The sequence below is a fragment of the Nuphar pumila genome, chromosome 5 (assembly GCF_984573655.1).
Source record: "Nuphar pumila chromosome 5, dmNupPumi1.hap1.1, whole genome shotgun sequence".
Classification (NCBI taxonomy): Eukaryota; Viridiplantae; Streptophyta; class Magnoliopsida; order Nymphaeales; family Nymphaeaceae; genus Nuphar; species Nuphar pumila.
Window position 1 is genome coordinate 6,902,475 of NC_143253.1, and position 22,019 is coordinate 6,924,493.

The 22,019-nt window shown below is 38.2% G+C and overlaps 1 protein-coding gene across 2 annotated transcripts; it reads right to left on the reverse strand.

Moving 5' to 3' along the window:
• Window positions 1–1,541: 1,541 nt before the first annotated feature.
• Window positions 1,542–20,838, reverse strand: LOC149836624 (BTB/POZ domain-containing protein POB1-like). 2 transcript variants are annotated; one of them, XM_090005491.1, is made up of 6 exons: window positions 20,426–20,838; window positions 19,436–19,555; window positions 6,958–7,079; window positions 6,802–6,865; window positions 5,542–5,821; window positions 1,542–2,684 (listed from the first exon to the last, which is right to left on the reverse strand). In XM_090005491.1, exons 1-6 carry the CDS (start codon window positions 20,670–20,672, stop codon window positions 1,871–1,873), a joined length of 1,647 nt encoding a protein of 548 aa, XP_089861617.1. In that variant the 5' UTR covers window positions 20,673–20,838; the 3' UTR covers window positions 1,542–1,870. The 2 variants fall into 2 exon arrangements, with proteins under 2 accessions (XP_089861617.1, XP_089861618.1); XM_090005492.1 differs by lacking the exons at window positions 6,802–6,865; window positions 6,958–7,079.
• Between the last annotated feature and the right edge of the window lie 1,181 nt (window positions 20,839–22,019).

Genomic DNA, 22,019 nt, shown 5'->3' on the forward strand with positions numbered 1-22,019 from the left:
GCTTTCTTTTGAAAAAAAATACAAAATGTGTAAACAAACCTATGATTACAATGCACAAAGTGTCATTTCGTAAAAAATCAAAAAGAAACAAATCTTGGCACCCAAATTGGGTACCAAAACTAGTTGATATGATGCAGCATCTGCTTCGGAAAAATTCCTCTCCATATATGGGATGTTTTGGATGTCTCATAAGAGTTTTGGTTGGAATTTGGATATGGACACTTGAAGCAGCCTGTGAATTGATGCTTGATGCCTGATGCCTTTGGACATGAAAGGGAGGCAGACACATTCTTAGGGAAGCCATGTGGAAACACAGCAGAGAGGTGCATGTTGCTTGCAGTGCACCGCCTGATCAATATGTAGAAATTTCTGATAATTCTGGTGCATAAACGCAATACACAGGCCAAAGCAAAAGCAGGAATGGGACAAGCAAAGCCAGCCTATGTGACAGCATTTCTTGTGCATATTGTAGATACCTGATGATTCTGTAATAAAGGTTGTTTCACTTGAATAAAGCATGCGACAAGATTCTACTGATCTCGGATTTAGAGTTTCTTGTTTTTATGGGATATCTAAGTCTGTATGAGAACCTCTCAGTGAGCTTTCACTTGTTCCGAACATGCCTCGTAAGTCCCTATCTCTACAGTAGGTCACAAGAGCTCCGCGCACTTGGCTAGGTGGGCGCCTTAAGGCATTCAAGTTGAAAGATCGAGAGTTGGATAATAGGAATGCATGTTTTGTTAGACTGAAGCAACAGGCTCCCTCCCTGGTGGGTGAGGAGGGTCACTGAGGGGTTTTAACCACTTGGAGGTTAGGGTATACAGCAAGGCTTCATTCTCTCCCAGGCCCCACACCAGAATTCGGGTTTCTCGCATCAAAATATCAAAAAAAAAAAAAAAGGAAAATCCTACACCTACAATAGGAAATGTTTTCCTGCAGAATCTCAAGAAAATTTTCTTCCTAGTTTGGTCTCTAAGATAACGGGGGAGAGAAGAGCAGATCATACAAATTTTTTCAAAGCGCCAGCGAAAATTTTATTTTTAGGCAATCCTTGGAAATTAAGCAGACCATTTCCAGAAAATCCCAAGTATCTCCGAATTCTCTTACACGCCTATCTTTAAATTTGTCAAACAAGTATCAGGTTCATAATCGAGGTATTCAGGTTTACCTGTCTGGCTGGCCCGGAACGACCGACCAGTTAACAGAAAATCAACCAACTATTTTATTTATTGGGCATCTGCCAGCCTTGAAGAATGTACCTTCCATATAAAGGTTCATCCTTTTCACGGGTGACCGTAGCCATTCAGAGTGCAAATATTATGTAGTAAAGTTGGGGTTGATTTAGAGAACTATTACAATAAAAGGTCAATTAAGCATGCATAGAAGAAACTGGATATAGCAGTTGCATGTTGCATGTTAAAAGAGCATTTCAATGCCTGGAATTAGGTTGAGATTGCAGATATAATTCCATAATTAAGCACTCTAGAAGCCATAAACTGGCAAGAATTGCTAACAATCTGTCCTCCACGCTGCACAATGTAGGAAGGCATTGCCCAACTCTAATAAATATAAAAAATGAAGCTATCCTTCAAATGATCATTTATTGAACCCACATATAAGAACAGGAAATGAAAAGGCAACACACTAGCTCGTCAAAGATTAGGGACTTTCATTAAACATGCCTTGTCACTCCCACATCAGTCCATGATGTGTCAGATGCATTCAACATGGACCAACATTTGCAGAGTAGCATTTTTTCTACAACCAGGCCAACCAAAGTCTCAAGCTTGCTGTTAGTAGCACGCACCCATGATTCTATACACAAAAAAAAACAGATAATGATGCAGACACACCAACCGCCTAGGCAGCCTTATTGCTGTTGCTTGACGGTGAGCTCTGCCCTAAGGTGTACTGTACCATTGATGAAGTAAGGACTGTCATCGGCCATGAAAGACCTCCAAGGGATCCCAAACAGATTGCGGTAGCCTACTGCCTTGCCCCCAGTGAATGTATAATTCCCCCTGTACTTGCTTCCAAAATCGCATGCCGGCTTTGATCTAGAAGCAAACTCATAGTCAATGGCAATACTAACTGAGCCCTTCTCCTGCATTCCAAGAAAAAGGCCAAAACAGTGGAATGAGCTCTGCTGATCCATGTTACAGTGTGCTGAGAGGAAGAAGCCATGACCACCCAGGTGGAATGCCTGAGAGTAGATCCGGCCCATTGGGAAGAGCAGTTCACACTCTTCACGCTTGAGGTCTAGGTAGACCACACACTGCTGGTATGGGACATCAAACTCAACCACCTTAACTGGGCGATACTTGTAGGACCGATCCATAAAGCGCTTGTTTAATGACTCCTCGGAGGCTAGAAGCCGCTGACGATGAGGTGTCTCAGCTTTGAAGAAGAGTGCATCCAGAACAACCTTAGAGGCCAGATCAGGGTCCAGGTCGTTGCAGGTCAGGACCTTCTTCAGCTTCCGGCTGGTCATGTTGGGGAAACGAATGAGTCGCAGAAGGCGTAACCTCAGAATCTCTCGTCGCTCCTCAATCTTTGGATACTGCAGCCTAGCCCATTTCAGGACAAAGTCGAAGACTGCATCCTCTGATGCAACTTGAAGCTCATCGCTTGACAACACTGCCTCTATCCCAGCCAAGGGCAAGCTCATGATTTCTTCCTGATACCTATACATGTAAAGTTCACCAAAGATGAACAGTCATAATTGCAAGATGAGCAATCATGCATGTATAAATGTACATATAGCCATAATAGTAAGATGAGCAATCATGCATGTATAAATGTACATATCTACATATGCGTGTTTGTTTATAGTTTAGAACCCGAGATTTTCATTGGTAAAGAAATATCTCATGATATATTTAAATTTTGTTTCGCTTGGAATGGGAGAATAGCAGCATATATATAAAAAACCTAGAAAGTAATGAAAAAATTAAAAAAATCCTCGCATTGTTGCATTAATATTGTTGGAGAAAACTGGAATATATAAACCACAAAATATGCAAACTGGTATGAACCGAGATTTTCATAGTTTTTTTTTTTTTGCAAATCTAACCATGAATATGCATTTGGCTTTAGTCTATTGGATCATCTCAATCGGATCAAGAAATGTTGATTATATATATATATATATATATAGAGAGAGAGAGAGAGAGTACAAGGCAGACGCTTAAACATTAGGTGCTTGCGATGATAGGGTTTTCTGCTCTTCCGATTTTTTTTTGCCGACCCCATAAATGTGTTGTGTATGGTCGATTTACAAGAAATCCACAACTGGTTCGTGTGTTTTCAATAAAAAAATGATATTTAGAGCCTCAAAAATTATAAATATTTTGGACCGTTGATTTTTTGAACCTTGTAAAAACCCACCCATGTGTCAGAATCGAACACTTCAAGCGCTCATCCTTATAAAATTAAGTACATAGATCAGTACAGTCAGAATTTAAAAAATAAAACAAAAAAAATCTTAAAAACCCATCAAACACGTGTGCTCTACTCATATATATAGAGTAAAGTCCAGGGTGGATGTGCAACTTTTTTTTTAACTCATGCTTTGTCTCTTTCACTTTCCTTGGGAATCAATTTACTTTTATGAGTCTCTCTCTCTCCTCTACGGCCCTACCACCGTTTATCCCTTATTTCTAATGATGCATTAGATTTTGGAAGTAAGGGTGCAAATGAATCGGGTCATGCCAAATCCGATTCTAGATCCAAAAATGTCACTGAGGTGGTTTCCCATGTGATAAGTGTGGGGTGATGTGCCAAGCTGAAGGCCCAAGATCGAATCCCTCTGTCACATGAGACGGCTGTTGTTCTGGTAGGGGTCCACCTAACCCCAGCTTGCCTCTCAAAAAACATCCTATTCTAGATCCAAAATGTCAGGGTAAAATGGATCCAAATGCAGATCCAATGAGGTAAGGTTTGAAACCGGATATGAAACATATGTGATAAAATTGAATCTGGTAAAAACAAATAAAAGCAACCCCCCTCACCATAAAGCAATGAAATCAAATTGGATTTTATCTTAATCAGCAATAGATCCCATTAATCCAAACCCAATCAAATGGGTGATATGAGGTAAATAGGGAAGCAAATAGTTAGACATTTTTTTTATTAAGAAGAACCCTCGCCCAAGCAAGGAAAACCCCGGGTGGGGATCCACGACCACCCTGCCTTACGTGGCCCACCTCTAAAATCTACAGACACACCCCTGTGCCAGTGGGGTTTGATCTGATGCCTTCATCTCAGCACCTTCACAACCACCCAATGGCCACGCGGGCAAACCCACGATGGTAATAATTTGGATATCAGAGCAAACAAAGTGGACACAATTTAATATTTGACATGATATTTTGGGATATGGATTTGAAAATAAATCCAGATTGAATTATTTAATTATTTTGAGTTCAGATCAGATTTGGGTATCTTTGTCCAATCTAATTGAGATTCAGATCACGAGCTTATTTGTAATCATGTTTTACTGGATCTAGTTTTACTACATAATTGAATTCAGACTCAACCTTACTTCATTGAATCTGACCTGGATTCAGAGTTGGATTCGATTTTACTGTATATAGTTGTAACTTCAAATTCAGATCTGACATGATCCGACCCATATCCGATTCATTTGCACCTCTTACTGCTAAATTTTAATGCAAGGAAAAAGACCAATTTGAGAGAGAGAGATTAAATAGGGTTGGAAGAGATTCCAAAAAATGGGTGGGTTATTCCCAAAGAGTACCAAAAAGTCGAAACTTCAAGTTTTGCAAATTAAATAGACATCTCCACGCTGGGCTTTATATGAGCCACGCTGGCCTATTGCTTTCTTGTAACCAACAATAGCCATTGGATCATAAAAGACTCAACGGCTATAGGCCAGGTACCACCATAGTATGGAACCATATATATATATATATATATATATATATATATATATATATATATATATATATATATATATATTGGCAAGACTATTTCTAGCGATATTATAGGTTTGGTGATGAATCTCAAGAAAATCGCGGGGCTTAAAAAATAACAAAAATAAGAAAATGTCATGTTTAGACAAAAAATACATAAATAATAAAAATAAGTAAAAATATCAAAGAAAGAATAAAAACATATTTAAAATGTAAAAAATAAATAAAAACAATAAAATTAATTGATAATATCATGAGAATATCACAATATTATCAAATTGGCAACATTTTCAAAATATCACAATATTTTATCTTTATTATAGCTTGCTAAATTTACAGTGATAATATAGCGATATTTTTATCTGTGACTATGATAAACCAAATGCAACTCATTTTGGGACACATGATATACAGATGATTTACGCAAGTTGCCATTAAAAATGACACTAGGTTCACTTGCTTGTGTGCAAGGTTGGTTGCAGCAGTCAAGTCCGAAAGAGCAATGACATACCTAAAACTAAGTGAAACCGTTCCACATTCATGTAAAAAATGTTCAGGGATAGATGGAAAACATGAATGACTTTAGAAAACTATGCAAATAACTTACTTGGACAAGTCCTTGTAGCAGTTGGCAAGGAATTGTTTGGCAGCATCTGTCAAAGTTTGGACTGCGTCTCCCATTAATATGCTAGAAGGAAGTTCTAGATATAACAGAGCAGACTCTGTAGTCATTGGGAGGTTCTGCAGTAAGGTACTACAATGGCGCATGCATGAAGCAACCTCAAACTTGTCTGCAGCCATTAGTATATCAAGCAGTGCAGGAGGAGATGATGTCATTGTTTTCTCGCTGTACATGTAGTTAAGAAGTTCCATAACAGCATCTTCCTCTGTTCCATGTGATATTTTAAGGAAAATGTAAATAGAAAATGTCAGTCTTCACTAGAATAAGGAAACACCATGTGCTGAAGGATGCATGTTCCCAGCAGAGCAAAAAATTCTACTGAGCCAATAAATCCATACGATAACTACAGGTGAGAAAATTGTTGTTGACAAAAGCCTTTACAGTACTTAAAAATAAAACCATGAGATGCTAATATCTCCTTGTTTGAGGAAATCGTAAGTAACCCCCACGATATGGAGGTCCATGTCTTATGAAGCCTGACTTCCCAGTGGGATTTCAGAATTGGTGAACCGTGACGGCATGTTTTGAACCATCCAACATTCAAGATATCACCTGTTGTTGGTTTGGATCCCCAGTTTTGCTGAAACCACAATAGGTTTAACCTTGCCACAGGAAACACCTAAAAAACAGGTGCCAGTCGCTCAAACAAGTGAACATGGATGTGAGACCTAGTTGGGAGTCGCCATGCGGATATAAGAAAGTGACGCTGCACATAATCCACAAGACTACACCATACATTTCACAGAAAAATATGTGCTTTAGAGAGACATAACAGTATCTGAAAATTCTGAGCCCATTAAGATACTGATGATACTTGGAATCCTGGCAGTCAAATTTGGGTGTCAGAAAAAATAGACCAGTGTCCTAGTTGGGTAAATCCATGGATTTGGGACTTGGAATTGGTTACCTAAACCAAGCTATTCACAATGAACCAATAAAAACATCCTGAACGTGTTTGGAAGTAAAACATCCTGACACCAGTTCCAGTGAAGTGAACTATGGCCAAATTGGCATGAAATCTAATACCAGTGAAGTTTCTTAAGCTAATATATAAAGATAAATAGTTATGAAAGAGAAATATCTTTCCTTCTGCTTTTATCCTCTCTAGATATCAACAGATTGCTAAACATCAAAAAGGCTAACACCAAAATCATACAGATTTACAACTCGATATGTGCAAGTTACCTGATGCATTGATCCGTAGGGTTACATCTCGCTGCTCGGATTCTTTCATACCGTTCGAGAAGAGCTTCAAAAACAATGAAATATTATTTAGGTTCAAGTTACTTTAATCAAAGGAGAAAAAAAAAAGAGTGAAAAATTTCTGCACAGCATCCTCACTTTGTAAAAGAATGGACTCTTGACAGCTAAAATTGCAGAACTAATATGTATTCTTTTAACTCTTAATACAGTTGAACAATCCATGCTCCATGATGAATCACTGCCAAGTAAAGCCTCGTCACCTACAAAAAAAATGTAACAGTGCATTTTAAATACAAGATTGTCAAAAAGAATAAACCACTGTTGTGTCCATTAATTGCAAATGAGGTTGTGTTTCATCTAGTTGTGAACATAAAGCTGATGATTTGGCATTTAGGGCTTCCAATTGCCGGGGAAGACCAACATGCATGCATGTTTTTGGTGTCTACAAAACCAAGTCCAACAGAAGGAATCAAGGGCAAGTAAAAAGGAGTGACCAACTTTGGATGGCCACAAAATCCCAGCATACAACAAGGTTTTTACCTATGGAGAACTTTGATATTTGAGTTCTTGGCTTCACTTGTAGTGCATCTAGTTGTGAGCATAAAGAGTACTTTTGAGGGGTTAATCAAAGTTCACTAATTATATTATTAATCTTTTTTATATTAGTCATTCTTATTGATATTGTGTATATATATACATATGTATACATATTAAATTGAAAATTATTTTATGTAGATACATACAAAGAAGAGAAATAAATTATGGAAAAAAGTTGAAAGAGTTGGTCTTTGCGCAATATAATAAAAAATCTACCAAGGCGAACATATGAAGAAAGGAAAAACAAAGAAGACATCTAACAAGGCGAAGATATGAAAATAGTAAAGTTAAAGAGGCATTGACCTAATCATATTGAGAGAAGTAGATGAAAAGGATGAAAGGCCAAGTGACAATGACAAAACCTATGACATTGATAATCACATGGCAAAATGTTGATTTGGCAAGTAGAACATCAAAGGATAAGGTAGGTCCAAGAACTCATTCCAAGAAGGAAAAGGGAAGAAATTTGTTAAGGCTGAAGAAGTAGACGAAGCTACTTCTGAAGAAACTAAAGAAGAAGATCAATATGTTGATGAGGAAGAAGATGATGATGATGGGCTCACATCTTCATCATTTGAGAACTAGCTTGCAAATAAAATAAAAATCTAAGGCCTTGGTCGATGTCTCCTTTGTGCAATATAATAAAAATCTAAGGAAAATATATTAAGAAAGAAAAAAAAGGAGACATCGACCAAGGCAAAGATATGAAAATAGGAAAGGTAAAAGAGCCATTGACCTAATCATACTGAGAGAAGTAGATGAAAAGGATGAATGGCCAAGTGACGATGGCATAGCCCATGACATGGCGAAATGTTGATTTGGCAAGTGGAGCATCAAAGAATAAGGTGGGCCCAAGAACTCATTCCAAGAAGGAAAAGGGAAAGAAGAGCATGGGTTCCAATAGGGAAAAGGAAGAAAATTGTGAAGGCCGAAGAAGAAGCTACTTTTGAAGAAACTAAAGAAGAAGATCAATGTGTTGATGAAGAAGATGATTTTGATGATTATGATGATGATGGACTCACATCTTCATCATTTGAGGACTAGGACTCACATCTCATTCCCTTTTTCATATTATAAATGTATTAGTCTATGACTCTTTAAACATTCTAAGTTTCTCTATAACTTCACTTATAGTTTGAGTTGTTTGAAATCATTGTGTTGAATATGTCATATGTATGTGTAGGTTCATTGCTAAATATTTGCAACACACAAAATTCACTGATCAATGTTTTCTGCTGTATATGGATCAATCATTTCCATTTATAGCTAAATTGTTGATTCATGTGAATTATATAGTTCAATAACCAAAAGAAGTGACCCCATATGGCTATACTACAAACAGACGGTTGGAAGAGTCATGAAGTGTATGGGTTTCACATTGGTAGAGTCTTACATGCATTCAAATGCCATGTTGCAGCTCGAGGCAATTCAATACGACATAGTCCTTCCCCATGTATTCCAGCTGGTTTCCATGCTCTCATGGTTGCAAGTTTAGAAGAGGTTGAGGAGAGAAGAAGAAGACATCAAGCTGCAGTTGTAGCAAACAAAGAGCCGGATATCATTCCCAACTCAGACAATGATGAGTCGGACAATGATGATGATCCATTCTTAAGCTCCTCGTCCACTCCAACAGCTGAAAATGAAATGATCAAAATTTATTGCCCATCATATTTTAAAAATTATTTTAGTATTAGACTACTAGCTTTTAGAATGCAGACTTTAGAATCTACAATTAAAGTTTATAGGACTAGAATACTAGGAATTAGGATATTAAAAGAAATGCTTTATGTATCTTGCTTTTGTACTTTGAGATTTGACATGGATTTGAATGTAAAAACATGTAATTAAGTTTGAATTGTTTAATTCCATTCATGCGTTGTATTTTTTTCCTAATTTTAGTTTAGGTTCATAAATTGTGTTTAATGTGTTTCTTTTATTTTTCAATATTTGTTGTGATTTTTTGCTTTTTCAGGGTCTATTAGTTCATCCTAGTCCCTAGATAGGCCGTTTAAGGGTCCACGAACTAGGTGCCAACTAGTGCTTTTGACTGTTAAGAGTTATGTAATATATTGTATCACCTTTTTAGTACTGCCCCTTTGTTAAGTAGCATTCTTGCACATAGCAATTTATATTAGGGGCATTTTTGACCTTTCCATGTTTTCTTTTGTTTGCCTTTGAATGTATATAGAGGGGACGACCCCCACGATAAATGTAGAACTCCTGTTAACCCTAATGAAGCTCTCTCTTATTCTTGCCCTCTAGCGTTATCTCTCGAATATGGTATCAGAGTCATATATCATCTAGGATTAGGAAAGAGGATTGAGAGCAAGTTTTAGAGGAGAGATTCTAGTCAGCTGATTATTGTGACCTGCGCAGAGTTGCATATTCAAGGGAACTCATGTTATCGAGTGCAGTAAGGATGATGCAGCCTGGGTCGATTGAGGTATGTACTCTCTAGATCTTGATTTTATAAAGCTATTCAGGCAAGATTTAGGGCGATCAGAGCAGTAATGGATTTACTGGGGGTTTTCTTAGTTTTTTCTGAAGAGGCAGTAAATAGAGGCCAGTTTTGATTCATCTATCTATTCTGATTCTGTTGGTGGATGTTAGCAACTGGAAATCTATGCTTGTGGGTTGTTTTTTATACTAAATCTAGAAGCAAGGGTTTGGAGAGTGTGTTTTTGGAGTTTTATTGTTGTTTTGGGTTCCTCCATTCAGGCGGTAACCTGTTTTCATTGGGTTTGGGTACATCGGCTGTGACTTTCTGTTGAGTTTTGCTAGAATATTAACAGTCTTGGTGTTTGGAATGTATCTTTGTGCATTTAGTTCTTATTTGTGGGCTTGGTTGAAATTCTTGAGCTGCCCTTTTGTTGATTTCATATATTTGCGGAAGTGTGCTACACTTGCTTGTGTAAAAGCAGGAGTTATCAGTCTTGGATTGTGTTTAGTATCCTCATATATATGTGTGCAGCATATTACTTGTTCTTGGCTTGGTAGTATCTTGCTTATTATTGCATGCAGGGTTCTCAAATTTTGTAGTTGGGGGTTGGTGAGGTATGGAGAAAGAAGGGATACAGATTGTTCCCGTAAAACTTGACAGGACAAACTATGCTTATTGGGCAGACTTTATGACTGCAACAATAGTAGGGAAAGGACTTCGAGGGTAATTGGATGGCTCAAAGGTGAAACTTAAGCCCACTAGTGCTGATTTTGACAAAGCAATAGAGAAATGGTTATAAATAATGCAAGGATCAAAGCGTAGATTTTGGGTTCAGTGAAGTAGAGAATGGCTATTAATCTCTCCAAGTTTCAGGAGTCCAAAGAAGCTTGGGCGTACGACAAGTATGCAAGCAAGAGAATTGGGCAAGACATTATCAGCTTACTGAAGAGGAGTCTGTGACAAGAAAATAAATCAATTGAAGAATTTTATTCGGATATGCAAAGAATTTGGGATTCTCTTGCAGTGTGGTTGCAGTGTGGAGGGCCAAACAAAATGTGAAGTGTGAAACGTGTACATCATGTCAAACTTGTTTGGAACTTCTTGACCAACGTAGGGAAACTGGTAGGGTTATTAAGCTTCTTATGACGCTCAAACCAGAGTTTGATAGAACAAGAAGTGTCATTTTGCATCGTTCTCACTTACCCTCTATCACCAAGGTCGTATCAGAGTTGATTGTAGAACAAGTATCTTGAAATTTGTTCATCTGGTGACAATGTCACGGTAGTTTCTCGACAACTGGGTGGCAGATTTGGTGGTAGAGGTGGTAGAAGATTTGGGGGAAAGAGGTGATTTGAGTTTTGGAGGGAGAGATAACCCGAGCGATATTCAATGTCACTACTATAAGAATTTTGGTCATATCAAAAATTATTGTCCAATTTTTAAGAAAAAGGTAGAGTTTATGCAGCATCTTTTGACGTTGAGGGCATAAAGCCCAAGGATGATCACTCTAACATTGACACTCAACCTGTTGGTCAACTTCAGTTGTTGGAAAATGTGCAACAACAGATTCAACAATTGCAACTTCTTGCTCAATCAGAAGCAGTCTCTTCCTCTGTTACTCATGCCTCTTCCTCTAGTATTGTTTTTTAAGGTATCTCAGGTCGTTCCTCTGATTGGTTAATAGACTCAGGAGCTTTATGTCATATGACATCTTATGAGCCTATTCTAACCAACTGTCAGCCTTATATTGGTGTTTTTCGCACTGCAGATAGTTCTTCTATGTCTGTCTCAAAAGTAGGTTTCATTTATTTAATTATTATCACGATAGTAAGATTATTTTCTCAAGCTTACCATATTACATACCTTGCTATGAACCTTATTTATGTTGGTCAAATTATCAAGCTTAATTGTAATGTTACATTCTCTCCTTTTGGCTGTGTGGTGCAAAATCAGTTGTTAGGTAAGAAGATTGAGATTGGTCATAGAAGATTAGACTTATACTACTTAGACTGGATTGATATGAGTGAGCAGAAAAAGCCCGAGACCAAATTGAGAGCTTTTGTCATAGATGAGTATATTTTGGTGCATCAGAAACAAAAGTTGGTATCTTTAGAAAGTTTTTGTGATCCTAAGTTAGCTATATCAAATCATGTTAAAGATTGTGAGGGTTGTATATCGGCAAAAGGTTATGCCTTGCCATTCAGGTTTAGCGATAGGGAATCAGAAAGTCTTTTTTTATCTAATGCATTCTGACGTACGAGGTCCTTCATCAGTTTTGTCAAAAGGAGGATCATCATATGTTGTTACCTTCATAGATGATTGTACAAGATTTATCTGGTTATATTTTATGAAAAATAAAAGTGAACTTTTTGAAAACTTCAAGAACATTTATGTTATGATTGGGACTCAGCTTGCTACCAAGATTAAGACACTTTGAACTGACTCTGACGATAAATATGTTAGTTGTGGATTTGAAAAGTTGCTACAGGAGAAAGGTGTAATTCATCAAAGATCTTATCCCTATACTCCTGAGAAAAATGAAGGGGCTAAAAGAAATAATAGTCATATCTTGGAAACAGCCAGAGCTCTTCTTTTTGGGGGTAAAGTGACCAAAGTGTTTTGGGCAGATGCAGTTCAACTAAGTATTTATCATATAAATTGTATGCGCCATATGCGCTCAAGCGTGTTTAAGGGTATATCTCCCTTTAAAAAATTATATAGACAAACTCCAAATTATGATGTGATGAGAGTATTTAAATGTATATGTTTTGTTTTGTTACCTGATAGATATAGAGATAAGTTGTCTCCTAAAACTGTTAAGTGTTGTTTTCTTGGTTTTATAAATGGTCAAAAGGGCTATAAGTGTTATGATCATATCGAAAAGAGGGTGTGGGTATCCCGACATGTTGTCTTTCATGAGGATATATTATACTTCAGCCAGTATGGAGAAAAGGCAAGAAAGGAGATGGACTTGTCCTTCTTGGTTCCTTTTTGTGAAAAGAAAAGTGTGAATGAAGATTTAAAGGAAGCAAGTTCAACCTAGAGCGAGTTGGACACACTCAAGAAGACATGAAAATGTGGTTGAAATCTCTTTCCTAAATCAAGTTGAGGAACAACCAGAGAGAAGAGAAGAAGCCAATTTTGATCATATTCCTTTGTCAGCCGAATCCAGCCACCACAATTTTGGGTCTTCATCTTCTTCCCCTAATTCTCATCAGTTGCCACCTGGGTATGAGTACGAGTATGAGTACGGGCAAAGGCGTAGCTAGGGGGGGCAGGACTGGGCTGTAGCCCAGTCCTGCCTCCCGAAACAGTTAATTTTTTTTTTTAAAAGCCGAGTCCTAGCCCAGCCCTATAGATTTTTATCCATTTTTGTAGCCCAGCCCAATCCTAGCCCAGCCCTGACTGCAGCAAATAGTTTGATTTGTCCATATGAAATAGATTTTTATTAATAATTGTAGTCATTTTTTATTTTATCTCAATTTTTTTTTCAGGGGTGCTGCCCCCAAACCCCCGACTATCGCACAAATAATTTTTTTTTTGCTACACCCCTGTTTGCCCCCCCCCCCTCACATGAATCCTAGCTACGCCCCTGAGTACGGGTGCGGGTACAAGTACGGGTATGGCATGGCAATTTCAAAAAAATAAGAGTATAGGGACACAACTATATATATTATATAAGGTTTGGGTCTGGATCATATGTGATGGATCCATATTAAGGTCCATATGTAATTTTCCAAAAAAATGGAGAATAAAAATTTTTAAAACCATAGTTTTCATATTTATGTAATTTTCCAAAAAAAAATGAGCATGGAAAATGAAAAGTTTCTTCAAAGAACTCTACCTCTACCTACTTTCCTTTTAAAGGGAGAGAGAGAAGGGTATTTTCAAGAACTCCTGCCCCACCCTTTTTTTAATTTATAAGGGAGCAGGGGGTTCTTGAAAATGACCTTTTTTCTCCTTTTAAAAGTGAAAGATAAGGGTATTATCGAGAATGGAAAATGAAAAGTTTCTTCAGAGAGCTCTACATCTACCTACTTTCCTTTTAAAGGGAGAGAGAGAAGGGTATTTTCAAGAACACTTGCCCCCACCCTTTTTTTAATTTATAAGGGAGGGGGTTCTTGAAAATGACCATTTTCTCCTTTTAAAAGTGAAAGATAAGGGTATTATCGAGAATACATGCCCCACTCATTTCCCTTTTATTTATGATGGATGGGTACCTCTCTCTCTCTCTCTCTCTCTCTCTCTCTCTCTCTCTCTCTCTCTCTCTCTCTTCTATTACCCATCTTCGTGAGCGACCTATTTGATCTTCTCTTATTTCGTAGGGCTTCGCTACAACGATCTCTATGACCCCCATGTAGAACCTTGACATCAAGGAATCTCTTTCTCAGCTCCTCCAAAGAGGTAATTGAGGCCCGCAAAGAGCGCCTTAGATCTCTCCATGAAGCATGTGTATCTACCCGAACAATTACAGGTGAAAGTTGGGATTTGTTTGTCTGTTCTTTGCGATGAAATGCTATTTATCGCATTTTGAATCGGATAATTAACATTTGGACTGCCCGTTTTTCTCGATCAGAAATATCATCTCCATCCTAAATTGATCAAAATTTGGAATTTGAGGTATGAAGAAGGAGAACAAGGAGAAGACGAAGAAGATGGAGGAGAGGTAGGTACCTCTCTCTCTCTGCCAGGGGTGGGAAGGGGGTTTGACAAAAAAAAAGAAAAAAAAATGAGTGGGTTTTGGGTTGGGTCTTAGTTGGACCCAACCCGACCCACAGGCCCACGTACTCGTGCCGCATTCGGTACTTGTACGCGTGTCAAGTTATGTCGACATGGGTACGTGGCATGAATGGTCGTGTCACAGTTACATATCTCATCAAGTACGTAGAAACTCTAGAACTTCGATTCTTCATTCTCGTTTTGTATCCTATGAGTTTTTCTTACCTTAACATCGTGCATTTTTAGCATTAATCCATTTTTATGTTGAGCCTGAATCATATATAGAGGCAACAAAAATAGAGGAGTGGCAAAGAGCTATGGCTGAAGAAATTAGTGCACTTGAGAGGATGCAGACATGGGAATTGGTAAAACCTCCACCAAGGAAGAATATTGTTGGGAGCAAGTGGGTCTATAAGATAAGTATCTAGATGGGTCAGTTGAGAGATACAAGGCAATATTAGTAGCCAATTGATTTGGTTGAAACCTTTGCTCTTGTAGCTCATATGACAACTATTCGTACATTGCTTGCAGTTATTGCAGTATATAAGTGGAATCTACGGCAATTAGATGTCAAGAATGCTTTCTTAAATGGAGACTTGGAAGAAGAAGTGTACATAGAACTACCATAGGGATATTTAGATCCAGAAGGTAAGGTTTGAAGGCTTCACGGAGCATTATATGGACTCAAACAGGCACCAAGATCCTAGTTTGAGAAGTTTAGTTCAGTAGTAAAATCACTTGGTTTTGAGCAGAGTCATCGTGATTGAAACAAGCACACCTCTAAACTCGGAAAATGCATATTACTTCTTTATGTAAATGACATGATACTCACAAGAAATAACATGGAACGAGTTAAGGAGACCAAGAAGAAGTTGGCCAACATGTTTGAGATGAAAGACTTGGGGGTTTGAAATATTTTCTTGTATTGGAGATAGCTTACTCACCAAGGGGATTGTACTTATCTCAACATAAGTATGCTACAGATTTGGTGGTGAAGGCAAGATTGGTTAATGACTCAAAAAGAGTCAATTCTCCCATGGAAGAAATTTTGAAGATGAGAGCCACAAATAGAGTTGAGTTAGAAGATCTTGTAGTATAAAGACAATTAGTTGGAAGTCTCATATACTTGACCATATCTAGGCTGAATATTACCTATGCAGTTCATGTAATCAATCAATTTATGAGTGCTCCCATGACAGTTCACTTAGTTGTTGTACTCAATATTATCAAATATGTGACACTATGCACTATGGTATGTTCTTTTCATCATCATCTCCCACAGTTTTTGGAGCCTTTTGTGATGATCATTTTGGAGGCTCTACTTATCATCGACTTTCTACTATTGGTTTCTGTATTTTTCTTGGAAGCTCCCTGATCTCATGGAAAAGCAAGAAACAACAAAGGGTTACCTTATCCACAGCGAAAGCAGGGCTCAAGACACAACCGAGATAATTTGAATAAGATGGTTATTGGGTGAGCTGGAAATTTCCATTGTTGGCAAGACTTCCTTGTATTTTGACAATATGAGTGCTATTCATATTGCAAAGAATTCAAAGTTTCATGAGCAAACCAAGCATATTGAAATAGATTGTCACTATACAAGGAAAGCTTATGAAGACGAGGTTATTTCTCTAGAACATGTGAGGTCAAAGAATCAGATTGGAGATGTCCTTACTAAGGGTCTTGTGCCTTCACATTTTCGCTCATTCCTTTCCAAACTCGAAATGATTCCATGGAATCATCCCAAGTTTGAACGGGAGTGTTAAGAGATATGTAATATATTATATCACCTTTTCAGTATTGGCCCTTAGTTAAGTAGCATTCTTGTACATAGCATTTTATATTAGGGGCATTTTTTATATTTTTATGTTTCCTTTTGTTTGCCTTTGAATGTATAGAGGAGGGGTCGACCCCCACAATAAATGTAGAACTCCTTTTGTTAAACCTAATGAAGCTCTCCCTTATTCTTTCCCTCTAGTGTTATCTCTCTAATCTCTCAATATTGACTACATAGGTTTTTATAAAAGATTAGAGATGTGTTGTTTGCAACAATTAAAAGAGAGATAAACCCAGCAATAGATGATGCACTTAACAGTCAACTTATGGTTAGTAAGCAAGGAGATATCTTTGATGGGATTTGAACTTGAGATCCCTTGCTGTACTAAACTGGCTATAATGTTCACCTCAATGGGCTTTGAGTTACCAACATAGGATGGCCAAAACACAATGGTTTCTTAGCTCTTTTCTTATAAATATCTTTCTTGGTAAAAACAACGAGGCTGAGAACCCATTTAATATAGCTCTAAAATCTTATAGGCACTATTCTTAGAATTGGCCCTAGAAAATAAAAATTCTATTTAATTTTTTATTTACCTGTACTAACTCCTATTTCTCGTTATACTTAGCAATTTTCTATCATTACTTCTTAACGTAAATTTTATTTAAGAATCAAAGTAGTCACACTAGATGCAATCTACCATAGCTAATCATAAAAAATGGCTAGTTCAAATGGACCAATCCATGAATTCAGAAGCTGAGGCCTTTGTTTTCGCACAAGCAACCACAATGAATTGCACTTAGAAATGTTTCATGTTTTGAGAAAATTTCCCATTGAAAATCTCATGCTTCTTTCATTCCATGATAGCCACCAAGTTGAAAGAAACCACCATCTCCTTGTATCTCACCATTTTCTGCCTTTGCATATTTTTTGAGGACCCAGCAACAGCTTAAGATTGCATGCTTTTGAGTTGACTTGGACTGAGATACACAGCCATGTTAACTGAAAAAGTTGTTGGAAGGAGGCATATGAACGTAGAAGGCACTATTATTCTTTAATTTATTTTGTGTTAATTTTGCCTAGGGGGACTAGACATACAAAAGCTTTGGCGCTTGGGGAGGAGAGCTCATAGATCCAATTCAGATGACATACGAAATCAGGCCATAGCGGGTGGGTTGCCACACTCCATTTGACCAGACTGTTAGGATCCCTAGCTAACCTAAACAGACCTCAAAAATTTGTAGCTAAAGAATCCTAACATCAACTCTGTCCAAAATTTTAAACTCATAATTGCCCAATTTTGTTGTTTGCAAATTCTCTCTAGTAATCTAGAACTGTCATCCATCCTTCCAAAATCCCTGACCCTCTCCTCCATTTATTTATTGCCCATTGTCATGGCCAATCTGTTACATTGTATTTCGCTTGATGAGACTAATCCACAATTTGCCTTCCACACAAAGTTCCCCCAACACCATTTTTCCAACAACATATAATTCATCTAACCAATTTTTTTAATGGCCAGGCCACCCATATCCACTAGGAAAGTAACCTAATCCCAATTCATCAGCTACTCATTGTTGCTACTTGAGGCCCATTTCCAAATTAAAGCACACATTGATTTTACAATCCTCATCTCTATTTTCCCTGGAATCTTAAAAACTGCCATCAAAGAGCAGAACTTGTGGCCAAGGCATTGTACGGACGTAAAGCGGCCAGAAAGTAAAATATAATTTGCTCACCAGCCTTGTATCCTTTTCACCACTCTTTCCACCAATTTCCAAGGAGTTCCTCTAGTGGCAGCCCTTAAATAACATGTTCAAATACCTGATAGTCAGATCTCCTTGCTTATATCCAAAGATGATTTCCGCCATCTTTTCTGAAACAATATCAGAATTAAACATATTGACAGAATATCTCTCATCATTCATGCTCATATCTGATGCCATAGCAATGCCTCAAATAGCAGCCATATCCTGCTCATTTATGTGACAGAGGCTGCCCCGAAGATTACTATATTGGCCGCAAACTATATTACAGTTAATGGATCCGTACCTGATAGCTGCAGCCCATTTATGAAACTGATTTCCTTTGTCTTCTTCAAGAGGACCACCAAACCTTCACTTGCAATATCAAACAGGAGGGGAAAAGAGAATAACCTTGTCATAGCACTCTTGATATTGGAAAGAGTTTACTTTTAATACCATTTAAGTTAACTGAAATTGCAGTATTTGTCAATTTTTACCATTCTTGATCCAATCAAGCCCACTTTGCTCAAAATTCCATCTTGGCAGTCAAAACGACTCCTCTTCATTTTGCTATTTTTCATCAATGCAATTTTTCTCTTTTTGGGGGAAAAACCTTTATCTGGATTATGGATAATCTACAGGCAAATACATAAGCCAGCTAACTAGTTTGCTATCCCAGGAATGCCAACCAAGACATTCTTGACGAGGTTACGTTTGAGGGAGAAAAATGCAACAACAGTAATGGTGGATGAAGTTTTGCAACCAGTTGGAGAAAGCAATTAAAAGCTTCACCATACAATGGCTAATAATCTTCATACCCTTATGACAGTGAAGAAGAAAAAACAAGTTGGCACCATGTATTGAAGGAACAAATAAATCTATACATCAAGTTAAGAGACAATATAGCTCTTACAATTCCAACAGGTTCTAATGGCCACATGTTCAAACTCACAACCAGGTATCATGGTTGGGCCATGCTCTTGATATGATTAGGCATCTCTTACCAAGATAATTACCAAGGTCAAAAGAAAATTAAGGCCAAGACAGCAAAGTCCCAGGAACTATCAGTGCAAATCCAGAGTAGGATGGGACACAAGGTCTGTATGCATTGGTCACCAATCTTACAATGAACATGGAGTGTCAAAGATGCATCAATAAACATAAGACAACCTTGTAAATGTGCCTATAAACTTACAAAAGTTGTGAAATTTCAGAAAAGTAAAGGAAATAAAAATGAAATAAAAGAACGAGTCTGTTTTCAGATAGTTAATAGAATGGAAAATAGCTTGAGCATCTCATAAGAGTTAAGCTGAATAGTGGAACCAGAAATAATTGTACCTCCTGAAGGGGATGCTTCCATCATTGCTACAGCCTCCTCATCTTGATTGTCAAAAATATCTTGATCTTCAATATCTGGTTGATCGATTAAAGCTGAACTCTGAAGGTGGATGGTTAATTCTGCAGTTCATCAATATAGCAAGTCACATCAAGCTCAAAGAAAAACACAATCAACATGAAATGAAAGAAAAGCAAACAACAAAGTGCATGAAAGCATCTTCATGCATATAATGATGAAAAATGATGGCATGGGGAGAGAAAATCAGAAGGAAAACTGAGATTATTGAAGAGCCCTATACACAAGATGATCATAATATATATGGAAAGAAGTCCCTAATGGAAACAAAAACAAAAGTTAACAATATTTAAAAACTTTCCATATTGCCAAATTTCTTTTTCACAACACGAGCAGCCTCACAAATAATCCTCCCTGTTTTCTTTTTCCTTTCTTTCTTTGCTTCTTTCAAGAAATCACCATTTTGAGATTAAAAAATAAGGAGAAACAACGCGTCGAACGTGCAAGAAAAATCGACACTTCTACCAAACACTATTTTTTCAGTAAAAAACAATTCCATTTTTCAACCATGAATCACTGTTCTTCCCCTTTGTTTTGAAAAAGAAAATTCCGAATAAAAAAACCCAAACAAACAGATTAAAATACCAAAATAAAGTACTAAAAATGAACAAATTTCCAATTGTTATAATAACTGTTCTTTCATCCGAGGAAGAGAAATTCTAAGAATTTCCTTCTTCACATCCTCATTTTCCACGGATAACATTATGTATACGCCCTCATCCAGGCATCAAAGATCAAAGCAGCACAAAAAAAGAAGAAAACAAAAAAAAAAATCCCTAAAAAACGAAAACGAACACCGATCCCTAGTCACAGTTCAAGAGAAACCAACCGAATGAGGGAAAAAACCCAAAGGGAAAGACCGAATCCAGGAAACCGATAACTCCCTCGAGAAGGAACCCAATCGAAGCCAGTACCTTTCTCGCGCCTGATCTCCTCCCTCGGCCGCTTCCGGTTCCCCGCCCACTCGGTGATGCTGAGGCACCCCTCCCCGTCCCCCCTGCTCTCCGGCGCGCAGCCGACGATCTCCAGCCTCAACGCGCGGTCGGAGAAATTCGGATCGTTGAACGCGAAGGCGAAGTTGGATGCCGCCGCGACCGGAACGACGGCCAACTCCGCATCCATGAGCGCCCGGGGCTCGAACAGATCGACGCCTTCCTTCATCTCTCTCTCTCTCTCTGAACCAGAAAGGAAGGAACAGTATAGAAATAGAGAGCGTTTTTTGTCGCTCTCTGCAAAAATTTAACCCTAATTTCCCAACGGAGAGAAGAGATAAGAAGAGATACGGAGAGAAGATTCGCAGGAAAAAGAAGGGAACGAAGGAAAAGGGAGCGACGGGAAAACGGGTAAAGAGATCGTCGTTTTAAGGGGGGGCAGGTGACGGAAATGCACCGGTGTTGACCAGCGTCGGACGATCTGAGCTATCTTGCCACGTGGGACGATCCGAACCCTTGGTTTTTCAAGAGCCGTAAAACCAGGACGGTGGGGGACGTTTTTGCCGTTGGATTGGCAGTTGGACAAAGAGGGAAGGGAAATCGAGTTGCCGACCACTGGAAAGTTGCCACGTGTTCGCTTGAGCGTTGCCTTGGCTCTTTGACTTCCTTGCTAAGCAAGATTACCGTTCTAATCTAACCATGATTATTGGGATTAGTGCTGTTTGGACGGTGGGTTAGTTGGAAAGAGCTGGATTTAATTGACTTTGGACTTTGAATGCCAAACAAACGTGCAAAATCATGACTAGGTTATGACTTTTGAGAAGGTTGGGTTCTTTTGAGTTTGTCTACGCTCGCCTGGCCTGTTTTGACTCTAGGGATGTCAATCAATCAGATTTTATCAAATTTGATCCTCTTTATTTGCATTTGGTAAAACAAAATCAAATCTAATTATAATTGGATGCAGATATGGTTTTGATTTTTTTTGTTGCCGAATCTGACAATATCCAAATTATAAAAATAAACGGATTTTGTATGAGCTTGTTTCACCATTGAAATCTGAATTTGAATTAGTTTAGCCCAAATCTGATTCGGATATGGCATTGCCCACACATGTAAAACTGCTATATGAAGAGTCCCTCCTTCTTTTCACGATAATAGGTAGTGGGAGAGTGGGGGAAAGTTTTTAAGTGAGAAATTATTCCTCGTGAAGAACGGTTTCCTCACTATTGAATGAGAAAAGTGGGGAGGTTACTCCAGTTCTATAAGGGATCCCACGAGCTCTCTCATTCTTTTCATTTTTTAGAAAAAGAGCAGAAGAGCATCGAAGGTGGCATGGTCCGACAAGGAAGAGCGACAACAAGTAGGTTGCCCACCCTTCTCATTCTTGTTCCATTTTAACAAGCACATCAGCAACCAGGGAGGTTGCCGGTATTGTCACGGAGGAAGAGAGGCGAGGCAGTGGAGGGGTGCACCCTATGCCTTGAAGTTTAACAAGAGATGAGAGAGGGAGGCAGAGCCACCCTTTTCGGCGTGCAACACCACTGCAGATGGACAGGGTGAAGGCAGAGCCTCCATC